Consider the following 18,271-nt stretch of genomic DNA (forward strand, 5'->3'; position numbering starts at 1 on the left):
GGCACTCGGTCGTGCGATTGGACCAACGTGCCCCTGCGCCATCCCCAGTGTCTAGGAAATTTATTGAGGGCGGTCCCCGTCAACATTGACTCTTCACCCACCCTTTGCTTCTCTCGTTGCTCCTTGCTGTGCACAATGGGTGTCTTTGCAACCATTGCCGGCCCGCTCGGCGACTTCACCTCAAACTCGTCCACGCCCGTCGTTGTCGCTGCCGGCTTCGCCTCCTTTATCTTCCTGGCCATTGTCCTCAATGTCCTCAAGCAGTTCCTGTTCAAGAACCCCAATGAGCCGCCTCTCGTCTTCCACTGGGTGCCGATTATCGGCAACACCGTCTGGTATGGCATGGATCCGTATTCCTTCTTCTTCGCCAACTACAAGAAGTATGGCCCAGTCTTCACCTTTATCCTCCTCGGTCGCAAGATGACGGTCTGCCTCGACACTACTGGCAACAACTTTATCCTCAACGGAAAGATCAAGGATGTCAATGCCGAGGAGATCTACTCTCCCCTCACGACTCCCGTGTTCGGCAAGGATGTCGTCTATGACTGTCCCAACTCGAAGCTCATGGAGCAAAAGAAGGTGCGCCACGTCTTGCCCACATTCTCTACGACCTACTTACACCAGACAGTTTGTCAAGTTTGGCCTGACGCAAGAGGCTCTCCGCTCCTACGTAACCCTCATCACGCAAGAATGCGAAGACTTTTTCAAGCGCCACAAGGCTTTCAAGGGACAAAAGGGCACTTTCGATGTTCCCAAGGTCATGGCTGAACTGACCATCTACACCGCCTCTCGATCGCTCCAGGGCGAGGAAATCCGCCGCTCGTTCGACTCCAAGTTTGCCGAACTGTACCACGACCTCGACATGGGCTTCTCCCCTATCAACTTTATGCTTTCCTGGGCTCCGCTCCCCCATAACCGTGCCCGTGATAATGCGCGCGAGACCATGATTCAGCTTTATTCTGAGCTAGTTCGCAAGCGGAGATCCGGCAACGTCAAGAAGGACTCTCACGATATGATCTGGCATCTGATGGATTGCAAGTACAAGGATGGCACACAGGTTCCTGAACACGAGATTGCTGGAATCATGATTGCTCTGCTCATGGCTGGTCAACACTCATCCTCTTCGACCATTTCCTGGATCCTGCTCCGCTTGGCACAGAATCCCGAAATTGTAGATGAGCTTCTTGCAGAGCAAAAGGCAGCCATGGGTGAAGATCTGCCTACTCTGACGTATGAGGATCTCGACAAGCTGCCTCTCCACGCCCAAGTGGTCAAGGAAACCCTTCGTCTCCATGCTCCGATCCACTCCATTATGCGCAAAGTCAAACAGCCTCTTGTCGCTGATGGAACAAACTACGTTATCCCTACTTCTCATCATCTCATGTCTTCGCCTGGCTTCTCTGCTCAACTCGATACTCACTTTGTCAACCCCTCTGTCTGGGACCCACACCGATGGGACGCCGAGCAGGACAGCCAAAACGCGGATGAGGATGACGACGACGAGAAGATTGATTATGGCTGGGGTGTTGTGTCCAAGGGCACCAAATCGCCATATCTCCCTTTCGGCGCCGGAAGGCACCGATGTATTGGCGAGCAGTTTGCCTATCTCCAACTCCAGACTATTCTTGTTGCATTTGTCCGTGAGTTCAAGATTAGGAACATTGGAGGTAGCAAGAATATCATCGGGACTGATTACTCGAGTTTGTTCTCGCGCCCTCTTGCTCCTGCCGTTGTTGAGTGGGAGAGAAGGCATGGACAGTTGTAACTAACTCTTCTTCAACTTGGGGTCTGAGGAAAAAATGGTGAGCTGTGCAGGAATGGGGCGGTGTAATGACATGAATGTCTTGTTTTTCTCCATTTGGCTGTTCGACGAGGTGTGGTAATCGCGGACATGTGCACATTTAGACTTTTCAAAGACATACTGTCTAGATTCTAGTATATCATAATAGCAGTTTAATGAAAGATGAAGAAATTAAAAGAACAACATGTAGTTCATGGTCGAGATTGAGTAGCCGGTGTTGCTTTTCACTGAATGTGGTAGGGAAGACTATGTGTCAGCGAGTCCGGTGGTGTAAAAATGACGTCTGGGCCAGTCGGACAGACGAAACTCCGTAGGTCTCTCTGTAGATACGAGAGATTGTTGGTGTACATCTACATAACAAAAAAGGTCGGCCGTCTTGTTATGTTGACAGGCAATGCGGCACTTCCCCACAACCGCCAAGACCGTGTCTTTGCAACATCATCGGAAAGTTCGCGGTGCACGCTTGACCCACCTCTCAACATCCACACTCGCAACCACCATGCTCACACGGAGTGCACTGTGCCCAGCAAGGGCCTTTGCCAATCGCTTCCCTTCCGCGATACTAACCCCCTCGACATTAGGCGCAACCGCTTCCTTTTCGACATGCACACGACCAAGCCCGCTTCCGCAACAGCACAATCGCCCCGCGACGACAGCGACAGCAACGGCAACGGCAATAACGGCGTCGTGCACCCAATTCCCCCGCAGTAGATGGCCAGCACGATATGCGTCGACGACACCAGCGCAATCCATAGCCAACAATTCCCCAGGTAGCACACAACCCCAACTCACATGGGACGCCTTCTTCGCGCTGCGCCGGACGCGCCGCAGAATTGGCCAGGCCTGTTCTGGCATTGGTGCCGTGGGTGTCACGTACTTTGGGCTCACGACAATGATCAACAATGGCTATGATGCAACGCTCTCGGCGCAGCTCGGCGGCTTCGACCCCTTCATGCTCATGGGCCTGAGCACCTTGGGCATGATGGGCGTGGGGTGGCTCATTGGTCCCATCTTTGGCAACCAAGTGTTCAATCTGGCGTACAGGGGAGTGATTACCGAGTTCACACGGGTATGTCTGTGACAATCTCTGAAGCACAAAAAACAACTGGGATATTACTAATACTCGCTTTACAGAAAGACTCAGCCTTTTTCAACCGCATCAAGCGCCACCGTGTTGATCCCACTGCATCATCGCTGGCCAATCCTCCCCCGGATTACTATGGCGAGAAGATTGGTAGTGTGGCGGGGTACAGGCGGTGGCTGAAGGACCAGCGCGCCTTCAATCTCAAAACGGGCAGGTACAAGGGCGCCAAGACGTTGTAGTGGCATATGCGTTTTGTATTGCACGAGCGCCAGCATGTCCTATAGCAGGGTAGCCGACATAACGTAGGAATCATGATGATAAAAGATGGGGAATGTACATTGAGATCAAGGAGAGCATCTGGGCTCGGCGCAACTCACCAAAAATCATGTATCAATGGATTGGCATGAGAAGTATATGGCGTGACACTTCACTCTCATTTTTCTAGTATACATATTGCAGTATGTTCACTACTGGTCTCTCAGCTCACATGTATTGAATTCTACTGACAGACTCGTAAATCCATGTACTTTTATGCCTTATCGACGTTCAAAACATATCATCATTCCACTGAGCCAAGTTTCAGATTCGTTGCTCTTATATCTCTCGCACTTATTTCTTTCTTCGAAAAGACGAAACATTGGCGTACATACATCTTGAGACCATGCCTCACACCACTTTGCATATTAGAGCCCTCCCGTTGCCAAGTGTCCCTATAGCCATTGCATATGCTATTTTTGTAAAAGAAAAATTAGGCTATCGAAGTCCGCTTTCCTCACCGTTGCCTTTTGTAGCTCGCAACTTATGTCGTTATCAACATGCTCAAAAGCAGGAGACCTTGTTCCTATGTGAGAGAATCTGTTACTCTTTGCCTTGACGAAGGAGCTTTTTTTCTGTCTAATAAATAATGTACAACCATAAAGCGAGCTAGATGTATGTCAGAGTTGATTGTACGCTAGCTTTGGAGGTGAGCAATTTTTGCTCAAGGTAAATACAATGCACTCAACCACAAGACCAAGTGCGCATACAATCTTAGAACATCACGTGCGTAACTCCCATTACGTTATTCTCTGACTCCAGCTTATCATTTAAATATGCATACCTAGCTCAATCATACTGTACTTTGATCCGAAATTGAAACATAATAATCCGTAAATCCAGAGCTGCATTCATTCAGCACGTTATGCGCCATGAGAACGCTGAAGATATAACCCATACACATGGCAACCACTGTACAGGCGTCTCCTCTAAGCTCTATCACCAAGGAACTACTCATGAACACATTCCAAAATATAAAAATCTACAACAGAATTGAGCCACGTGATATCAACTCAACTTGCAAAGAAAGACAAAACAAAAAACATACGACAGCGGGTATTCGCCAGTAGTCACCCACCTGACTACTAATCTGCCGGTAAACTGCTTAAGCATGAAGAACGGATGGGTTTCCCTGATCCAGAATCCTATGATCGTATGTGAATGAAACGATGAATCAATAGAATATATCTCAATCCATGGGGAAGCTAGGGTCAACATATATCGAAAATCAAGACAAGCTGAGGCTCATATCGTCTGCTGTACACAAATGCAGTAAGCGCAACTGTGACTACGAAGCTTGGTCTTGTATACCAGTGAAAGAGGACTCTAGTTCACTTTGTGCCCATCTACAACGCTTTGTGGTTCTGTGACGTTCCGAGAAGGTCTTACTAGCAGATTCCTTCTATCCTAACCACTACTAGTCAAAGTCTAATTTAACGCAAAAAGAATTCACCCTTTGACTACCCATCTTCCACTTGGAATCAAGTCAAAAGAAAGTAATGAAGAGTTACGGTTCGGATACAAGCCCATACCCAAAACAATAACACATAACTTTTCTCACATCTGCAACAAGAAAAAGCAACAAGTCACATACCGTCAGAAACACCATTCCCTTTTCTTCACTTTTCTTTTCTTTCTTCTTCAATTGTACATATATACTAGCTTTGCTTATTCTGCATGCACAAGCGGTTAATCCTTAGTCCTATGCAACTAAGCGACCCAACACCGGCCAGCCAGACTAACACCAGACGCCGTCGGAGCCCATGTCTTAGTAGTTACTTTAAAGTTAAAGTAGCGCAAATCATTAGATAAAACATAGACGCGCTGACAACCCGGAAAGAGGGGAGTGCATGTGGGCTTGCTGCTTTGAGTAAGGTTTGCACGGGGGAGGGGCGCGGAGGGGAGACAAAGAAGAGGAAGGTGAGAGCGGGTCGGAGCGGGGAAGCGGAGAGTTCAAATGCTCCATTACGCGATGGAATGTAGAATTTGGACACGCTTACACGAAAATGAGGTATTTGTGGATATGGACGCAAGACTTGGGACGGGTTCGTGGAGTTAATTGTAACAAGTAAAAAAGTCCTTCGGGAACAAACAAGTCATAGTAGCCAACAGAGTCGAGAAAACAGGGGTATAGACACATCTTAGACATTACCTTTCCTCAAGAAAGGCAATCATTACAGGTTTGGATATCTACGATATACGACATCATAGAGATATTACATAAACGAAAGCAGGCTCACGGTATCGAGCTGTCGGAAGGGTATCAAAGAACTCGGATCAGGCACTCTGCGTTGTGCGCGCGACTGCTTAGAAGATTCGGTGGAGGAAACGCTTCCACGCGGGCCAACTGGCAATCTCGGCACGCTCCTTGTTGATCAAGTCCCAGTCAAGCTCACGACGGCCAGTGTCGACATCCATCTGAGCAGTGCGGAGCCAACCCTCACGCTTCCAGAAGTAACCGGCAACCCAGAAGGCGCCGACGACAAAGATGGCAAGGTAAGCCTCGAAAAATTCGCTCGCGGTACCAGTCTTCTTACCGGCCGGCAGGTTGAGGGGAGAGACAGCAGTGTAGAACTAGTTCCAATGTTAGTATTTGCTTATTTAGAGAGATCCAGGGATCATCTTACCTGAGCCGCCAAAACCATGAAGATGATGCCGAGACCGATCCAAGAGCCGATGACACCACCAGCAGCCCTGAAGGGGATCTCGTCGAGGGTGTGTCCGTGGTATGCCCAGGCCTTGCGGAAACGAATGTGGGCCAAGCAGATGGAGCCCCAGGTGAAGAGAGCAGCAAGACCGGAAAGGGCGACGAACCAGTTGAAGATGGTCACACCGGTAGAAGCCAAGTTCATGTAGGCAAGAGGGCCCCACATCATGACGAACCCGACAGAGTAGAGAGGACGTCCAGCGCGGTCAACGTAGGTGAAGAACTTGGGAGCGTAGCCCTGCTCGGCGAGAGCGGTAAGAGTACGAGATCCACCGTAGACACCAGACACACCGATGGAAATGACGGAGACGAGAATGATGACGTTCATGAAACTGTCGAAACCCACGAGTCCAGCGTTCTTGCCAGCAATGACAAAGGGCGAGGCATTGACATCGGAGGAGCCGCCCATCAGGCGCTCATCTTCGTGCTGTACGAGAAGACCGACAAAGGTGAGACCGAGAATGTAGAAGAGGGTAATACGCCAGAAGACTTGGCGAATAGCACCAGGCAGCGACTTGAGAGGGTTCTTAGTCTCAGCAGCGGCCAGACCGACCAACTCAGTACCGGAGAAGGAGAAGGCAGCGGTGACGAAAACACTGCAAAATCCCTTGAAGCCGTACTTGCTGAACGCGCCGGGGTCGTACCAGGTACGAGCACCCCAGTATTCGCTGTACATGCCGCTGCTAGGGCCGCCACCCAAAACGAGGACGAGGGCAATAATCATGAAGACAATTGTAGCGCCGAGCTTGAGGCATGACGACCAGAACTCTTCTTCGGCATATCCCAGAGTACCAAAGACATTGATGAGGATGATGAAGACCCAGAAGATGGTGATGAAGACGGCGACGCTGGTGCCTTTGGCGCCCTCCCAGTATTGCACAGTAAGACCAGCGACAAGCAATTCGAGCGGCAGAACAATGGCCCATTGGAAGACATAGTTCCAGCCCATGGCGAAACCCCAAGAAGGATCAATGAAGCGAGTCGAGTAGGTGTAAAAACCACCAGAAACCGGGTACATGACAGCGAGTTCACCAAGAGCATAGACTGGAAAGGCCATGTTAGGTTTTTTTGGTTAGGCGCAAGCAGAGCGTACTTACCGACGTTGAAGATCATAACTCCCATGATGGAGAAGTCAATGAAGAGCGAGGCAGGACCCTAGAGAGAGATTGTGTGAGCGACGATCAGAGAGAGATTTGGTGGTGAGCAACTTACACCTCTGCTGAGAGCACCACCCGAACCGACGAAGAAACCAGCACCAATGGAACCACCAATGGCAATCATGTGGAGATGGCGAGTCTTCATAGACTTGTCGAGCTCAATTACGGAGCCGACTTGGGGACGGCGCTGGAAGGACTTGAGGTTGAGACCATTACGGGTCATGAAGTCCTCCTGGTCACGCCATTCGGTCTGGCCATCCTCATGCGCCGACTCAACGGTAGGCTGAGGGACGCTCGCCTTCTCATCCGAGGGCAGGGCCTTTTCGTGATCCATGATGGGTGAAGGTGGGACAACTCTAATCGAGAAGTCAAGTTGGTTGAAGGAAAGACGAGATGAAGGGCTCGAGCAGACCCTGGGAGCGACGCTCTTTTAATATGCAAGTGCTGGATCAGCGGGAAGGGGGGAAGGGAGCAGTAGACATTTATCCCGTCCTTGTGAGTGATGGGCTCTCGGAACAAACGACCAGGACCCTCGTCTGGTGGACACAGGCTCGCCGTGCACGAGCCGACAGCTTGGCAGCCCTCCATGACAGTGGCAGGCAAGGCATCCTACTGATAGGCTGGCGCGGCACATGGTTGGCTGGGCTCACACGAGCAGAAGAGGCGTTCGGCGTAGCGGGCAGGGCTAGCAGGGACAGTGTGTTGGCACCCCGCGGCGGTTCTTGGGATTAGCTTGGGACCTCCCCACAAGAGCAAAGCGGCCGGTGGCGTCTAGGCTTCGGAGGGGGCCATTTGGTCAGACGCGGTTGCTGGGCGGAGATTGGGCCCAAAGCGGACTGATAACGAGGCCGAGTGAATGCATGCAGCAGTCTTCTAGCACGCTTTCTAGAATGCTGATTGCATTGCTGGGACGGCGGGCCTGGCCCAGGCTGGCCGCGCTTTGCATCGGACCCGACGCCGCATTCCTTGACAGCTGCCTGTCCCGGGCGAGGGGCGAGAGAGGCGCAAGGCGGGTGTGTTTGTTATCTGCAGGCTGCGCTTATGCGTAGGTGTATTGTAGCCAACACTAACGACAATGGCCAGCGCTCGTATAGGCCGTCGAGGTCGTCTGGAGAAGCGTCTCACGTGGCTCCACCTCCATGTGCACCTGCCCCTCCTAGACTAGCGCCTTGGCACTCCGCTGTCTCCGCCCTCGGTTAGCCCGAGATGCTCACCTCTCCGGCTGTCAACGCCTGTATCGGTGGCGCTGCGAAGCGCCCTCGCTCGACACCTGCCAATCCATTCATCCATCACGCTGCTGCTGGTTACGTTATTACGGCGCGGGGTGGCACGGCATCCATCTCCTCTCGACCATGTGCACACCTTGCGTTACATACACGACCCGCCCCTTTCGCTCGTTTCAGTTGCCTCAATACCAGCCGCCCCTCCTCTCCTCTCCCGCACCACCAACCGGGTTGCTGACGCCGTTATCACTGCGTGGGGAACAAACACATTCCCAGTCTCTGCTTAAAGAGGCCCGCCGCCGCACTCATGTCTTGGAACTCTGGATGCTAAATGAATCGTCCCACCCTATCCTGATTCACTGTGCTGATGATACCCAACCTCCGTTGCACCACCAATCACGTCTTTTTCCCTCACCCACTTCCCCAACCGTTCTAGCCCATGCCCTCCGTCAAAGATGCTGCATGTCTTGGTCTTCTTGGTGTCTTGGTGTCTTGGGATCCTCCCAGTCCCGCCAAACCACAATCAGCACTGCATTCCTACTACCAGGAATCCGGCCGCCTGGCCACCGTATAGACGCGCAGCTGCACTCCAGGGTCCACCGATTTCCGTTATCACACCGTGTCAAATTGGAATTGCAAACGCTCGCTTGTCGCCCTCTAGCGTTGCTCCACTGATAACCAGCTGTCTGAGCGTCGCATCTTGGGGTGCCTCGATCCGCGTCAAGGGCCCACACCGTCCACTTTTCTCCAGCATCCGTCAACCTCATATCTCGTCATGCTCTCCCGCCAGTGACGCTGCTCACACAGCATTCGCCAGTCAATGTTGGGAATGCAGGCTATCAGAGCAGCTCAAGCTTTTAGCACGCTTAGCACGCCCAATCCATTACCACTGCAATACCACAATTCCTACGCTTGGCGCATCCACCTATATTCTGCCCGCATAAACCTACCGTTGCATAAACCACCGTAGAGCCGCCGGTTGCACCGAGGACATGGCTCCTTACCCTCTCTGTGCCGAGAGTACCGCCTTGACATTATCCGCCACAATACGAACTCACAAACAATGATCAACTTGTTTGCGCGACACCAATTTAAACACCACTGTTGCGCAATCTACCAGCTGACGCCAGACAGATGATTGGTTCTGCAGGCTACCCTTCGACGTCACTAACTTCGGCAGGCTCCCTCTCGCCAATCACAGTAAGATTACACTTATAATCTTTTTTTCTCCAATGCCGGGCACATCTACTCTTGCCACGATGCGCCACCTTGTCAATGATCATGTCAGCGGCTTTCTTTGGTATTACGCCACCATGTAAGGCTGTGGTTGGCACCGCACTAATCCACACCCCGCACGTCAGTGCATAGTACAGAGTACAACCACAAAAATATTCAGGCTATGTATATGAATATTCCAAGCACCCACTTGATTTACATACATACATGTGCGGGATTCTAGAAAAATTCCCGCTGCAGTCCGCCAGGGAAGTACCTGGCGGCGGCATTTGTTGTTCCTCTTGAGTAAGCTCATGCATACCGCGGCCGAACCCGGAGTCGACATCGGGCCATTCAATGACTAGCCATGCAGCTGCGGAGGCATCAACAGTTTACGAAGCTTGAGTAGCTTGAGAAACCTTTTTGCCAGGATATCTCTTCTTTTGATTTTCCCGCTTTTCTTATCTTCTTCGTCCTATCACCAAACAAGCTTATGCCTAGTAGGCCTTTGATCTTCCAGCTAGCAATACTCCCGTCACACCGCTTGCGCGGTTCATTCTCTCGCGCCAGCCGCTCCAGCATTTCTGTTTCCTGCTGTTTTTTTTAAGAACAAGAACTGGTAGAATTCCAGTCTCATCACTTCCCGCATCCGAGCTACACTAACCACGCTGCTTTTTCTTTCTGCTGCGTCTGCAACAACGCCGTACAACGATGTATTTCCCTAGTCACCTGGACAAGGCGGTGGTATGCGGAGAAACAAAAAGCGCGGCGATGGCAGAGGAGATGCCGGCAACACGAAGGTTTGTCGCGTAGTAGATGATGTTGGTGACAGTGCTTGATTAAAAACTGAAAGCGGAGATGTTGGGATCAAAGGCGATGGTTTACGGGAGATACCATACGCCTTGATGTTGGGCACAAGAAATGGGTTTATTGGCAACTGTGGCCATGCGACATCCATATTTGTAAGTGGAGACGGCGTATCTGGATCACAGTAAGAGAGGTTAGGAGTTCGCGCATTGACATGACTGGCTGCTGGTTGGTGCGTCGCACTTTCTGGTGTGCGAAGACAAAATGGCGCGCTACATACCTGTCATGGTGGAAGTAGGTATGTTTATTGAAGCCGGTCGCGGTCGAATCGAAGCCATTTCGCTGTTTTCAAGTCTCAAAGGGATTTTATCTCTGGCAATGTAATTGATCTATTGATATACAGTCATTACACAAAAATACTCACCCCCCACCAAAGACAACGCTACACAGAGTGTTCAAGATATGATGCATCCGAGCGTGCATGCATAGCATACCCTAGGACTCAGACCACAAGGAATCCCCGACTTCATTGCACGGGTATCTACCCATCTACCCCACACCCAAGACACGGGTTGAGACATTCGCATTCGCACAGTCAACCGATTTAACCCCCTTCCCTCGGAAATACGCAAACCATGTGTTCTTTGTTTGTGAGTGGTAATGAAGGATCATGTTTTTGTTTGCACAAAAGAAGATGCATTCCTATCCCACTATTGCTCATGTAACCATACATTGGCACCACCTTGATCCATACCCAACCTCTCGGTTCTTGTGCATTTTATCCTTCATCTATACATTAAAGGGGAACTCTTGTAGTGTATCTGTCATCGTTATCTTGGTCAACAGATACCACGCCACATTTCTGTGGTGCGCTAAGGAGCGCGTTACATTCCGGCCAAATTCTGCCGTGTTGATTACGCCTCATGCTTACAAGTTATCTAGGCAAATTTTAGCCGCTCACACGTTCAGTCGTGCATGCAAAGAAGCCTAGTCTTACAATATGAGGTGTATGTTTCCATGCTGATCGCTCATACATAACAACAAATTATTATTACAACTTGGTTGTCAACAACTTGCAATCTTGCACACATGGGATTGTGTTAATCCAGGGCTACATCGATCTGCATGTATTTTTAGCCGCCTGCCTAACTACAATGAGGTCCTGTGCAAGTGAAGCCGCCCCCAAACTTGCCAATAACTATATACTCAAGGCATCCTGCAGGCAGAGGTTTGTTTCGAATGTTCAATCTGCATAATAGGTCTAGTGCATCGAAGCAGAGGCCTTGATTTTGTGGACGCCAAATGTTTACGATTGTACACTAACATCTTTCACCCTCACGGTCTTGGCTAGGCGTACCACAGACGACCAAATCTCAAGAACTCACCTTGATTGATAGGCCGGTTGCCTAAACCGCCAGGTACAGCGCCCTGCTTCATCCTACTCTACTGGAATATCAAGCATGGTTCCAACCAACATAGCTAACATATTTTCGGGGTTTTAGATGAATCATCTCGGGGTCCATGTTGATGGAAATTCGTCCGGGTCATGTATATAAAGCAGCTGTGTATCGCGCGATTGAGTGTCCAAATCACCATCCTTTGACATCTCGAACGCTTTGGTAGCATATCCCACAACCAAGGCGTCGTTTTGCGGCAAACTCTCATCATGAAGATCGCAAGCGTCTCCCTCTTTGCCGCAGGAATTGCGTCTACGGGTGTGGTCGCAGCCCCTGCTCCTATGGAAATGCCTAGTACCTCTCCAAATCTTGCCAAACGAGGTCTTTGGTTTAGAGATGAGTGGTTCCCTGAGAGTGGTGGCAACACAATTGGTGGGAGTACGCTTTGGATGCTGCGCAACACTTGGAACAATCGCTTTGGTGGGGACTTTGGCGGCAGCCTTGGGGTACGTTTGCCGCTATATCCATGGAAAGTTGATCTAACACGCCCCGTTAGGTATATGATTACAAAGGCGTGTGTTTCTGGGGACAGTGTCTATTCGTGTCGTCCGAGGGGCAGGGTAGAAGGTGGTCTGGCGATGCGTGGGGCAACGCTCTGTCAAGGCTTCAGGGCGTGGTTGGAGACAGTAAACAGGGTCTCTGTGGGGCCCGGATTAACAATGATGCCTATCTAGTCTTAATAGCTGTGCAGCACAACGCAGTATCGATAAGAGGTCAAACTATTAGCCGGATGTTTAGAGACACTTGTGGAGGTAACCCTCCTTGGTAGATACCGGGTTCTGTGGTTGATATCTGGATTTAATGGACCAGGATAGTGCCATGGTACTAGTGGCGAGGTACATGCTAATTGATGGACAAGAGCTAGGTTTAGGAGTTATATCTGATTTTTTTTTCTACAATTCTTTTGCTCTGTTTGTGCTTTATCTTTCAGACTGTAGGAGACCACACGTGCCACAACTCCTCAGAAGCACTAGATCAAGATAGACTACGGTCAGTCACATGAGCCTCTTTAGAATTGTGTTGGTTTCGTCCTGGCTAAGTCAAGTTGCTTACAAACCAGCTTATGACAAGTCCTTCTACATAGACCAGTGGCATAGCCTGAATGTAAATCAAAAACATAGCTTAGGTATCGGACAGCACCAAGTTTCAAGATGTTTTTCATCAGAGCAACTTCACACTCACATATAACAAAGCTTAACAACACTGCATCCTTTTACCGATGGTCGAGAACTAGTGAGAATTTAGTAATGCCTTACCATTACTCCTCTTATAGGCATCCACTCTCTCTGTGTTAGAACGCTAATAGACGATTTCTCAAGAAAGAACATTTGATTTTTAACTTTATGTGTTTTGAAGAGCCTTTCCTCCCGTTTCGCACAAGCTCAACCAGAGCACCTATAATACGTCACAGAATCGTAACTAGTAATCACTACCGTACTACTGCTTTAATCCCCCAGACCACTTCCTTAGTGGTGTTCCACCAGTCCCGGACCGCTCACGAACCTGATACTTCTTGAGCTCCAAGACCAATCTATTGTTCTCCTCGTTAAGCTTGTAGTTCTTTTCCCACTCAGCCGCCAGTTCCTCCCTCACCTTCTTCAGTCGCGCCTCATCCACCATCTTGACGGGTTCGCGTTTCAGCACAGGCGCATCATCCGTCTCCTCCAACATATCTCGTAGCCTAAGAGTCACAAAGTCGATCGTTACGCATGATTTGAGCACGGTGTCGATTCCTGCTTCGAGCTCGTCGAGGGGGGCTTGGAATTTGCGCGGAAGACCTCTGGAGGGGTCGAGGTTGGTTAGCCGGTGACGCAGGTCTTTTGCGACGCCTTGCACTTCTTGGTATTCTTTCTCGGGGTTGTTCGAGCCATTGATGCACTTGTATGTTGTGGAGAGGAGACCATATGTGGTGCGGCAACGTAGGTAGTCCTTCCGCTTTATCGATGCTGAAGGGAGGAATGTCTCCATGTCTGAAATGAGGGAGCATGGTTAGTGTTTGTGGTACTTCAGATTGTCAAAAATAAGATGCTTACCTGCGATGATCCTGCTAATCTGTTCGTGTCCACAATAATCTTCAGAAGTCATGGTAACGTTCGGGTTGTGCTCGGATTGCATATGGCTGGAGTGGGTTCTTAACATAGAAAATTTACTGAGATATTGATCTAATTTGAAAGGTTACGTGAAATCTCCAATTGTTTGGTCGCTTCTGGAATGTGCAAACGGAGAAGTGGGGAGATCCTCACAAGAATGAATACAAACACTGCTGGGATTTACACATCCTGGCATTTCTTGACGATACGTAAGCCCTCTTTGTATTTCAGTGTGTATAAGCTAAATCTAATTCTCTCAGTGTCTCAACTGTTTATACTGTCACAGCTCTATCGTGACTCAAGCCTCTACCAACTGGATACTGTGGAACTATCACGGTCTATTCGTGTCAGAGCGCAGTTAACAGCACTGCTACCTATCGCTCAAGTATCATTTGTCTTCTAGATATTAGCTACTGATACTCTTCTTCCAGACGCAAAGGAACCACGAGTACTTACAGTACTGACAACAGGACAAGAACTACTGATTGAAACCGCAAGGAACTTGAATCACCCAGCCAGTTCTAATGCTGTCTTTGTTCTTGATCAAATGTGAGTTCTTGGCCGCCAATGTGTTTGCTGTGGTGCAAAAGTCGCCAGCAATGGAATTCAAAGTGTCGCCTGAGACAATGACATAGGCGCCATCACGATTTGGGCTGTTTCTGCGGCAGTCGCGTCGACGGGAGCGGCAAGGAAGCCTCAGGTTGATACCTGAGGGAAGACGGGCATTGAAATCGTCGTGCCTGCCACTCCACTGTGCAACGACATTAGGGCTGACGCAGAAGTCTGCCGCAACGGTGTTGAGTGTGTCCCCGCTGGCGGTGTAGTACCACCCTTCACCCCAGTTTTGGGGGTTGTACCTGCAACTGCGGCGCAAAGCATCCGTCATGCCCAAGAGGGAAGTAAGGACGAACACAACGTCGATACGCATTATGATTACGCAAGGGTATTAGAGTAAGGAGTAAAATATTAAGAAGCTGCTAGTATGTTTCAAAGAGAATGAAAGAGTTGCTTTGAATGAAGACTCTGAGAAAAGGAAAAAGGGTGGCCTTAAGTAATTGTCGGACGAAATGACTATAGTGATATGCTACACTGTTAGTAGGGTTGCCCCTGCCCTCGAAGCTATTCCGTAAATGTATCGAAACTACATCGTACAGCGGAAAACCAGCATCTTGGGTCAGCAACATAATGAAGATGATCCGAAAATGGTCATGGGCCAAGACCACTATGCTCCATCCTGGTAAGCGCTAGAAAGAACATAGGCAATGAGCGAGAAGTGAAGCAAGAAATATTTATCTCGAAAACAACAGCTCTGTTGTCTCATTTGTAGCCTCTTGGAAGATAAATGGAGAATATTATTGTACGCCTGGTCTCTTATGCAAAGCGGTTTTAGGTAGGAGACAAGATTCAAGAGTAAGAAGTTTTTAGGAATCGTAAAATACGCTAGTCTCATAAGCACTAATAACTAGGAATAAGATTGCGAAATTCATATCGACCTAGTTTGTATATAATCTGAACAAGACCGTTGGAAGTCGTGTGATGTCTTCACAATAGCATCCTGCTTACTAGTCGTAGCAATATTCTGTTAGCAGCCCCACCTGGAAGCAGAATCCAAGAGAAGAGTAGCCCCAGTCAATACTCCTATTTCCTCCTTTATCTCAAGGGAGCGCCCCTGAACGAGATTTTCTTCGTCTTCCGTGGACCTTTTCCTTTTTCTCAGCCTCTGCAATCGCAATATGCTGTGATTGGGCAAAAGGAAAATTCATTGCGCGCTACGCTGCTCAAAGGGCTGACTACTTACAGGAACTAGTCTGAACCAGATTTTCACAACTCGGCGTACAATAGACGAATATGTAGTAGTTAGTCAGACTCCTTACTAAGACCGGCCTTGGCCCTTTTCTCCTCAGCAAATTCTGCAAAGAGTAGTAATTATAATCTACGGACACACAATTTAGCGTCGTTCAAACTAACGCAGGATAGAACGGTACGTCTCTTACGATGGATTGAACATGTCGGACAAGCTTTATTCAATGCGTCTCAGACGCAAAACGGGAAGAAAAAAAGTTTGGATATATTGCTTGCGTTTCTTCAAAAGAACAAAACCACTAGTGACCGAGATAAAGCACGCACGGCAAGAGCATTTAGAGCCTGGTCGTAGAAAAGCTCAAGGGTATGGGTGAGGGTAAGCTCTTACGCGGTGATTTGCCCGATTACACCAACCCTTGCAGAAAATGGTATCATATTGCGTTTCAGATAAATGCGGCCACCCGTCGCGTTGATCAATCCGAATAATCATTATCATGAGACACTGGATTTGCCTTTTGAGCACATGCAATGGTAAGAATCATCTTGGTCTTGTAGTGGTCGCACTCATCGCGTAGTTCTTTGTGCACCCAGAACCATTCGTCTCCTTGGTCGAGGTGCATAAACCTGCCGTATAGGGTTTGGTAAAAATGCCGACCCAAGAATGCCATCATCTTGGTATTATCGAGCATATCTTGTGGTGTTGGCGCACCGGCATTGGTGAGTGGCGGGGCTGGTGCGGATCTGGGCATTCCTTTGGGCGGCTGAGCGGGAAGTGCTATGCGTGCACGGCGGATGTTTTCTAAGCCTACTATCTCCATGGTGTCGAGAACTGTGTCGGAAGCCTGTTTGCTGATGTCAAAAGACTCAAGTCGGGCGGACAGATTCTCGTCGACCCACGAGGCCATTTTGGGTCCTTCACAACTCATGTGCGCATCGACTGAAAGTATTTCAATCTGGCCTCCTGGCTTAAGCACACGCATGCAGTCGAAGAACATGCGAGCCCACTCGTCATTTCGGAGAGCTGTGGTAACCGAGCGCGAGATTATGGCGTCGAAGTAGTTGTCCGGGAATGGCGATTGTGATGCAAGAGACGGAACATAAAGTGAGTGGTGATTCATAGGAGCCGGATAAGCGGCGGGAGGAGAAGCCTGTGTAGAAGAGAGGGTATACACAGTTGCGGCAGGATAGCGATTTGCAAGCATCCAGCCATCAGCTACATATAGGTCAGTACCAACTCGGCAGATGGCGTGTTTTGATCAGGGACGTACCTATGGAGCCGTGGATCTGGAGTACTCTTCTCTGCTCCGCAGGGCGAGCGTTGATGAGCAGTTCATGTACGGGTGACTGCAAGGATTTATTTTGCGTTAGACGCCGGTACGCTGTCAAGGCCCAAAGCCGCTTTTCAAACATGATTTCTTGAAAACTTTCGTCGTCATCAAGGCCTTCCCATTCTTCGCTCAGACGTGCGGACGTTATACGTGCGCTAGCACTTTCGATTTTTGCCAAAGCGCGAGCGAAGGGTGACGATGCAGCCTTGCTACTATGGTCACGTTCATTGCTTTTCACACTTCCAGTCCGTGAGCCACGTTCAACCGCTTCAAAAACAGGACCTTGATGGAGGTGACTTGATCCAGCGTACGAAGCACTCTCGGATATGACTTCAGAGGCAACTGTTTCATAACCAGAGGCGCTAGAGGAGAAGATACTAGTCTTTGATGTTGCGACACTAGCTGGCATGTATGAAGTGCGTTGGCTCGAAGAGATTTGGGATCTTGCGTCTGCATATCGTGTCAGCATGTTCAACCAACATAGGTCTAATAGACTTGAGCACAGAGACAGCCATCACGTACCTGCTGGGCTGCCAATACCATGCATCCCTGAACCCGGCGTCGGGGGAAGTTCACTAGTAGGTGGAGGATAAGGCATGGGAATCAGCGAATTCTTTCGTGGCGATAGAGGTTGAACGTGCTTATCAGCAAGCAATGAGGGCGGGCTTGGAAAGAGATATCTGTCCGAATCCAAGGGCACATCCAGAGGCGCAGTTGGGGGAGCTGGCGCCAGTGTAGGGTCTGTCTCGAGCGTAGGGTCGACTGCGTCGGTCACGGGAGGTGGTATGTCGATAGTTTGCGCGCCAGTTGGTGACAAGGGCGAAATTTCCTGAATGCCTTTTTTGTTGTTTCTGGAAAACCAGCCGCCGAAACCGGTCTTTTCTTTTGACTTGTGCGTGGATGCATTTTGACTTCTGCTGCTTGTCGTGGGGATGCTATGCACGCTTGCAGACGACTGTGAATTGGACGAGCTGGAGCGGCGAGCAGCCTCTTCTTCCTCTTTTGCTTTTCGAGCTTTGCGAGCTCCCACGGTCTCTGCATGGCCAGGAGGTACGTCGAAGCCTGGGAACATGTCGGTTGTTGGTTCGAACATTGCTGGGTAGGGCGGTGGGGGGGGATCATCGATCGATGTACTACACATTTGAGCTACTTGGCAGCCAGCTTGGAAACCACCACCATGCCCCTAAACCAGTGTCGAGCCGCCTGACAACGACGTACATCCTGACCAGCCAGCCGTGCTAGCGTGCAAGGAAGCTGAATAAGAGCTGTGCGTCGGAGCGGCCG

At 49.7% G+C, this 18,271-nt stretch overlaps 9 protein-coding genes across 9 annotated transcripts, besides 1 other annotated feature; 4 read left to right on the plus strand and 5 right to left on the minus strand.

Annotated features, from left to right (window-relative positions):
- Positions 1–21: 21 nt before the first annotated feature.
- COCSADRAFT_38642 (uncharacterized protein) lies at positions 22–2,003 on the plus strand. The gene is made up of 2 exons (XM_007703885.1): positions 22–579; positions 629–2,003. The coding sequence occupies exons 1-2, from the start codon at positions 136–138 to the stop codon at positions 1,763–1,765; spliced, it is 1,581 nt and encodes a 526-aa protein (XP_007702075.1). The 5' UTR covers positions 22–135; the 3' UTR covers positions 1,766–2,003.
- A 259-nt stretch (positions 2,004–2,262) lies between these two features.
- COCSADRAFT_146941 (uncharacterized protein) lies at positions 2,263–3,478 on the plus strand. The gene is made up of 2 exons (XM_007704039.1): positions 2,263–2,870; positions 2,936–3,478. Exons 1-2 carry the CDS (start codon positions 2,301–2,303, stop codon positions 3,122–3,124), a joined length of 759 nt encoding a protein of 252 aa, XP_007702229.1. The 5' UTR covers positions 2,263–2,300; the 3' UTR covers positions 3,125–3,478.
- Positions 3,479–4,208: 730 nt separating this feature from the next.
- Positions 4,209–4,418: a sequence feature (Protein overlapping with rRNA (COCSADRAFT_224821, EMD61837.1) was converted to a misc_feature.).
- A 611-nt stretch (positions 4,419–5,029) lies between these two features.
- On the minus strand, positions 5,030–7,562 carry COCSADRAFT_146943 (uncharacterized protein). Its single transcript, XM_007704041.1, has 4 exons — positions 7,120–7,562; positions 7,005–7,062; positions 5,828–6,951; positions 5,030–5,774 (listed from the first exon to the last, which is right to left on the minus strand). The coding sequence occupies exons 1-4, from the start codon at positions 7,396–7,398 to the stop codon at positions 5,508–5,510; spliced, it is 1,728 nt and encodes a 575-aa protein (XP_007702231.1). The 5' UTR covers positions 7,399–7,562; the 3' UTR covers positions 5,030–5,507.
- A 721-nt stretch (positions 7,563–8,283) lies between these two features.
- Positions 8,284–9,152, plus strand: COCSADRAFT_224857 (uncharacterized protein). Its single transcript, XM_007704042.1, has one exon. It carries the CDS (start codon positions 8,417–8,419, stop codon positions 8,960–8,962), a length of 546 nt encoding a protein of 181 aa, XP_007702232.1. The 5' UTR covers positions 8,284–8,416; the 3' UTR covers positions 8,963–9,152.
- A 672-nt stretch (positions 9,153–9,824) lies between these two features.
- COCSADRAFT_38645 (uncharacterized protein) lies at positions 9,825–10,494 on the minus strand (the record flags this gene model as incomplete). Its single annotated transcript, XM_007703886.1, has 1 exon — positions 9,825–10,494. A coding segment is annotated over exon 1 (233 nt), but the record flags the coding sequence as incomplete, so codon positions are not given.
- A 1,481-nt stretch (positions 10,495–11,975) lies between these two features.
- On the plus strand, positions 11,976–12,535 carry COCSADRAFT_28279 (uncharacterized protein; the record flags this gene model as incomplete). Its single annotated transcript, XM_007703861.1, has 2 exons — positions 11,976–12,212; positions 12,263–12,535. 2 exons carry the CDS (start codon positions 11,976–11,978, stop codon positions 12,533–12,535), a joined length of 510 nt encoding a protein of 169 aa, XP_007702051.1.
- Positions 12,536–13,203: 668 nt separating this feature from the next.
- Positions 13,204–13,851, minus strand: COCSADRAFT_162378 (uncharacterized protein; the record flags this gene model as incomplete). The annotated part of the gene is made up of 2 exons (XM_007704043.1): positions 13,204–13,736; positions 13,800–13,851. 2 exons carry the CDS (start codon positions 13,849–13,851, stop codon positions 13,204–13,206), a joined length of 585 nt encoding a protein of 194 aa, XP_007702233.1.
- Positions 13,852–14,334: 483 nt separating this feature from the next.
- Positions 14,335–14,784, minus strand: COCSADRAFT_28281 (uncharacterized protein; the record flags this gene model as incomplete). The annotated part of the gene is made up of 1 exon (XM_007703862.1): positions 14,335–14,784. One exon carries the CDS (start codon positions 14,782–14,784, stop codon positions 14,335–14,337), a length of 450 nt encoding a protein of 149 aa, XP_007702052.1.
- A 1,348-nt stretch (positions 14,785–16,132) lies between these two features.
- On the minus strand, positions 16,133–18,080 carry COCSADRAFT_162380 (uncharacterized protein; the record flags this gene model as incomplete). Its single annotated transcript, XM_007704044.1, has 3 exons — positions 16,133–16,872; positions 16,928–17,437; positions 17,510–18,080. The coding sequence occupies 3 exons, from the start codon at positions 18,078–18,080 to the stop codon at positions 16,133–16,135; spliced, it is 1,821 nt and encodes a 606-aa protein (XP_007702234.1).
- Between the last annotated feature and the right edge of the window lie 191 nt (positions 18,081–18,271).

Source organism: Bipolaris sorokiniana (genome assembly GCF_000338995.1).
Source record: "Bipolaris sorokiniana ND90Pr unplaced genomic scaffold COCSAscaffold_11, whole genome shotgun sequence".
NCBI lineage: Eukaryota > Fungi > Ascomycota > Dothideomycetes > Pleosporales > Pleosporaceae > Bipolaris > Bipolaris sorokiniana.

Coding starts and splice junctions, on each gene's coding strand:
- COCSADRAFT_38642 (XM_007703885.1), top strand. CDS start 136: ATGGGTGTCTTTGCAACCATTGCCGGCCCGCTCGGCGACTTCACCTCA. Junction 580..628: donor AGCTCATGGAGCAAAAGAAG/GTGCGCCACGTC, acceptor TACACCAGACAG/TTTGTCAAGTTTGGCCTGAC.
- COCSADRAFT_146941 (XM_007704039.1), top strand. CDS start 2,301: ATGCTCACACGGAGTGCACTGTGCCCAGCAAGGGCCTTTGCCAATCGC. Junction 2,871..2,935: donor TGATTACCGAGTTCACACGG/GTATGTCTGTGA, acceptor CTCGCTTTACAG/AAAGACTCAGCCTTTTTCAA.
- COCSADRAFT_146943 (XM_007704041.1), bottom strand. CDS start 7,398: ATGGATCACGAAAAGGCCCTGCCCTCGGATGAGAAGGCGAGCGTCCCT. Junction 7,063..7,119: donor GTGGTGCTCTCAGCAGAGGT/GTAAGTTGCTCA, acceptor ATCTCTCTCTAG/GGTCCTGCCTCGCTCTTCAT. Junction 6,952..7,004: donor AGTTATGATCTTCAACGTCG/GTAAGTACGCTC, acceptor TGGCCTTTCCAG/TCTATGCTCTTGGTGAACTC.
- COCSADRAFT_224857 (XM_007704042.1), top strand. CDS start 8,417: ATGTGCACACCTTGCGTTACATACACGACCCGCCCCTTTCGCTCGTTT.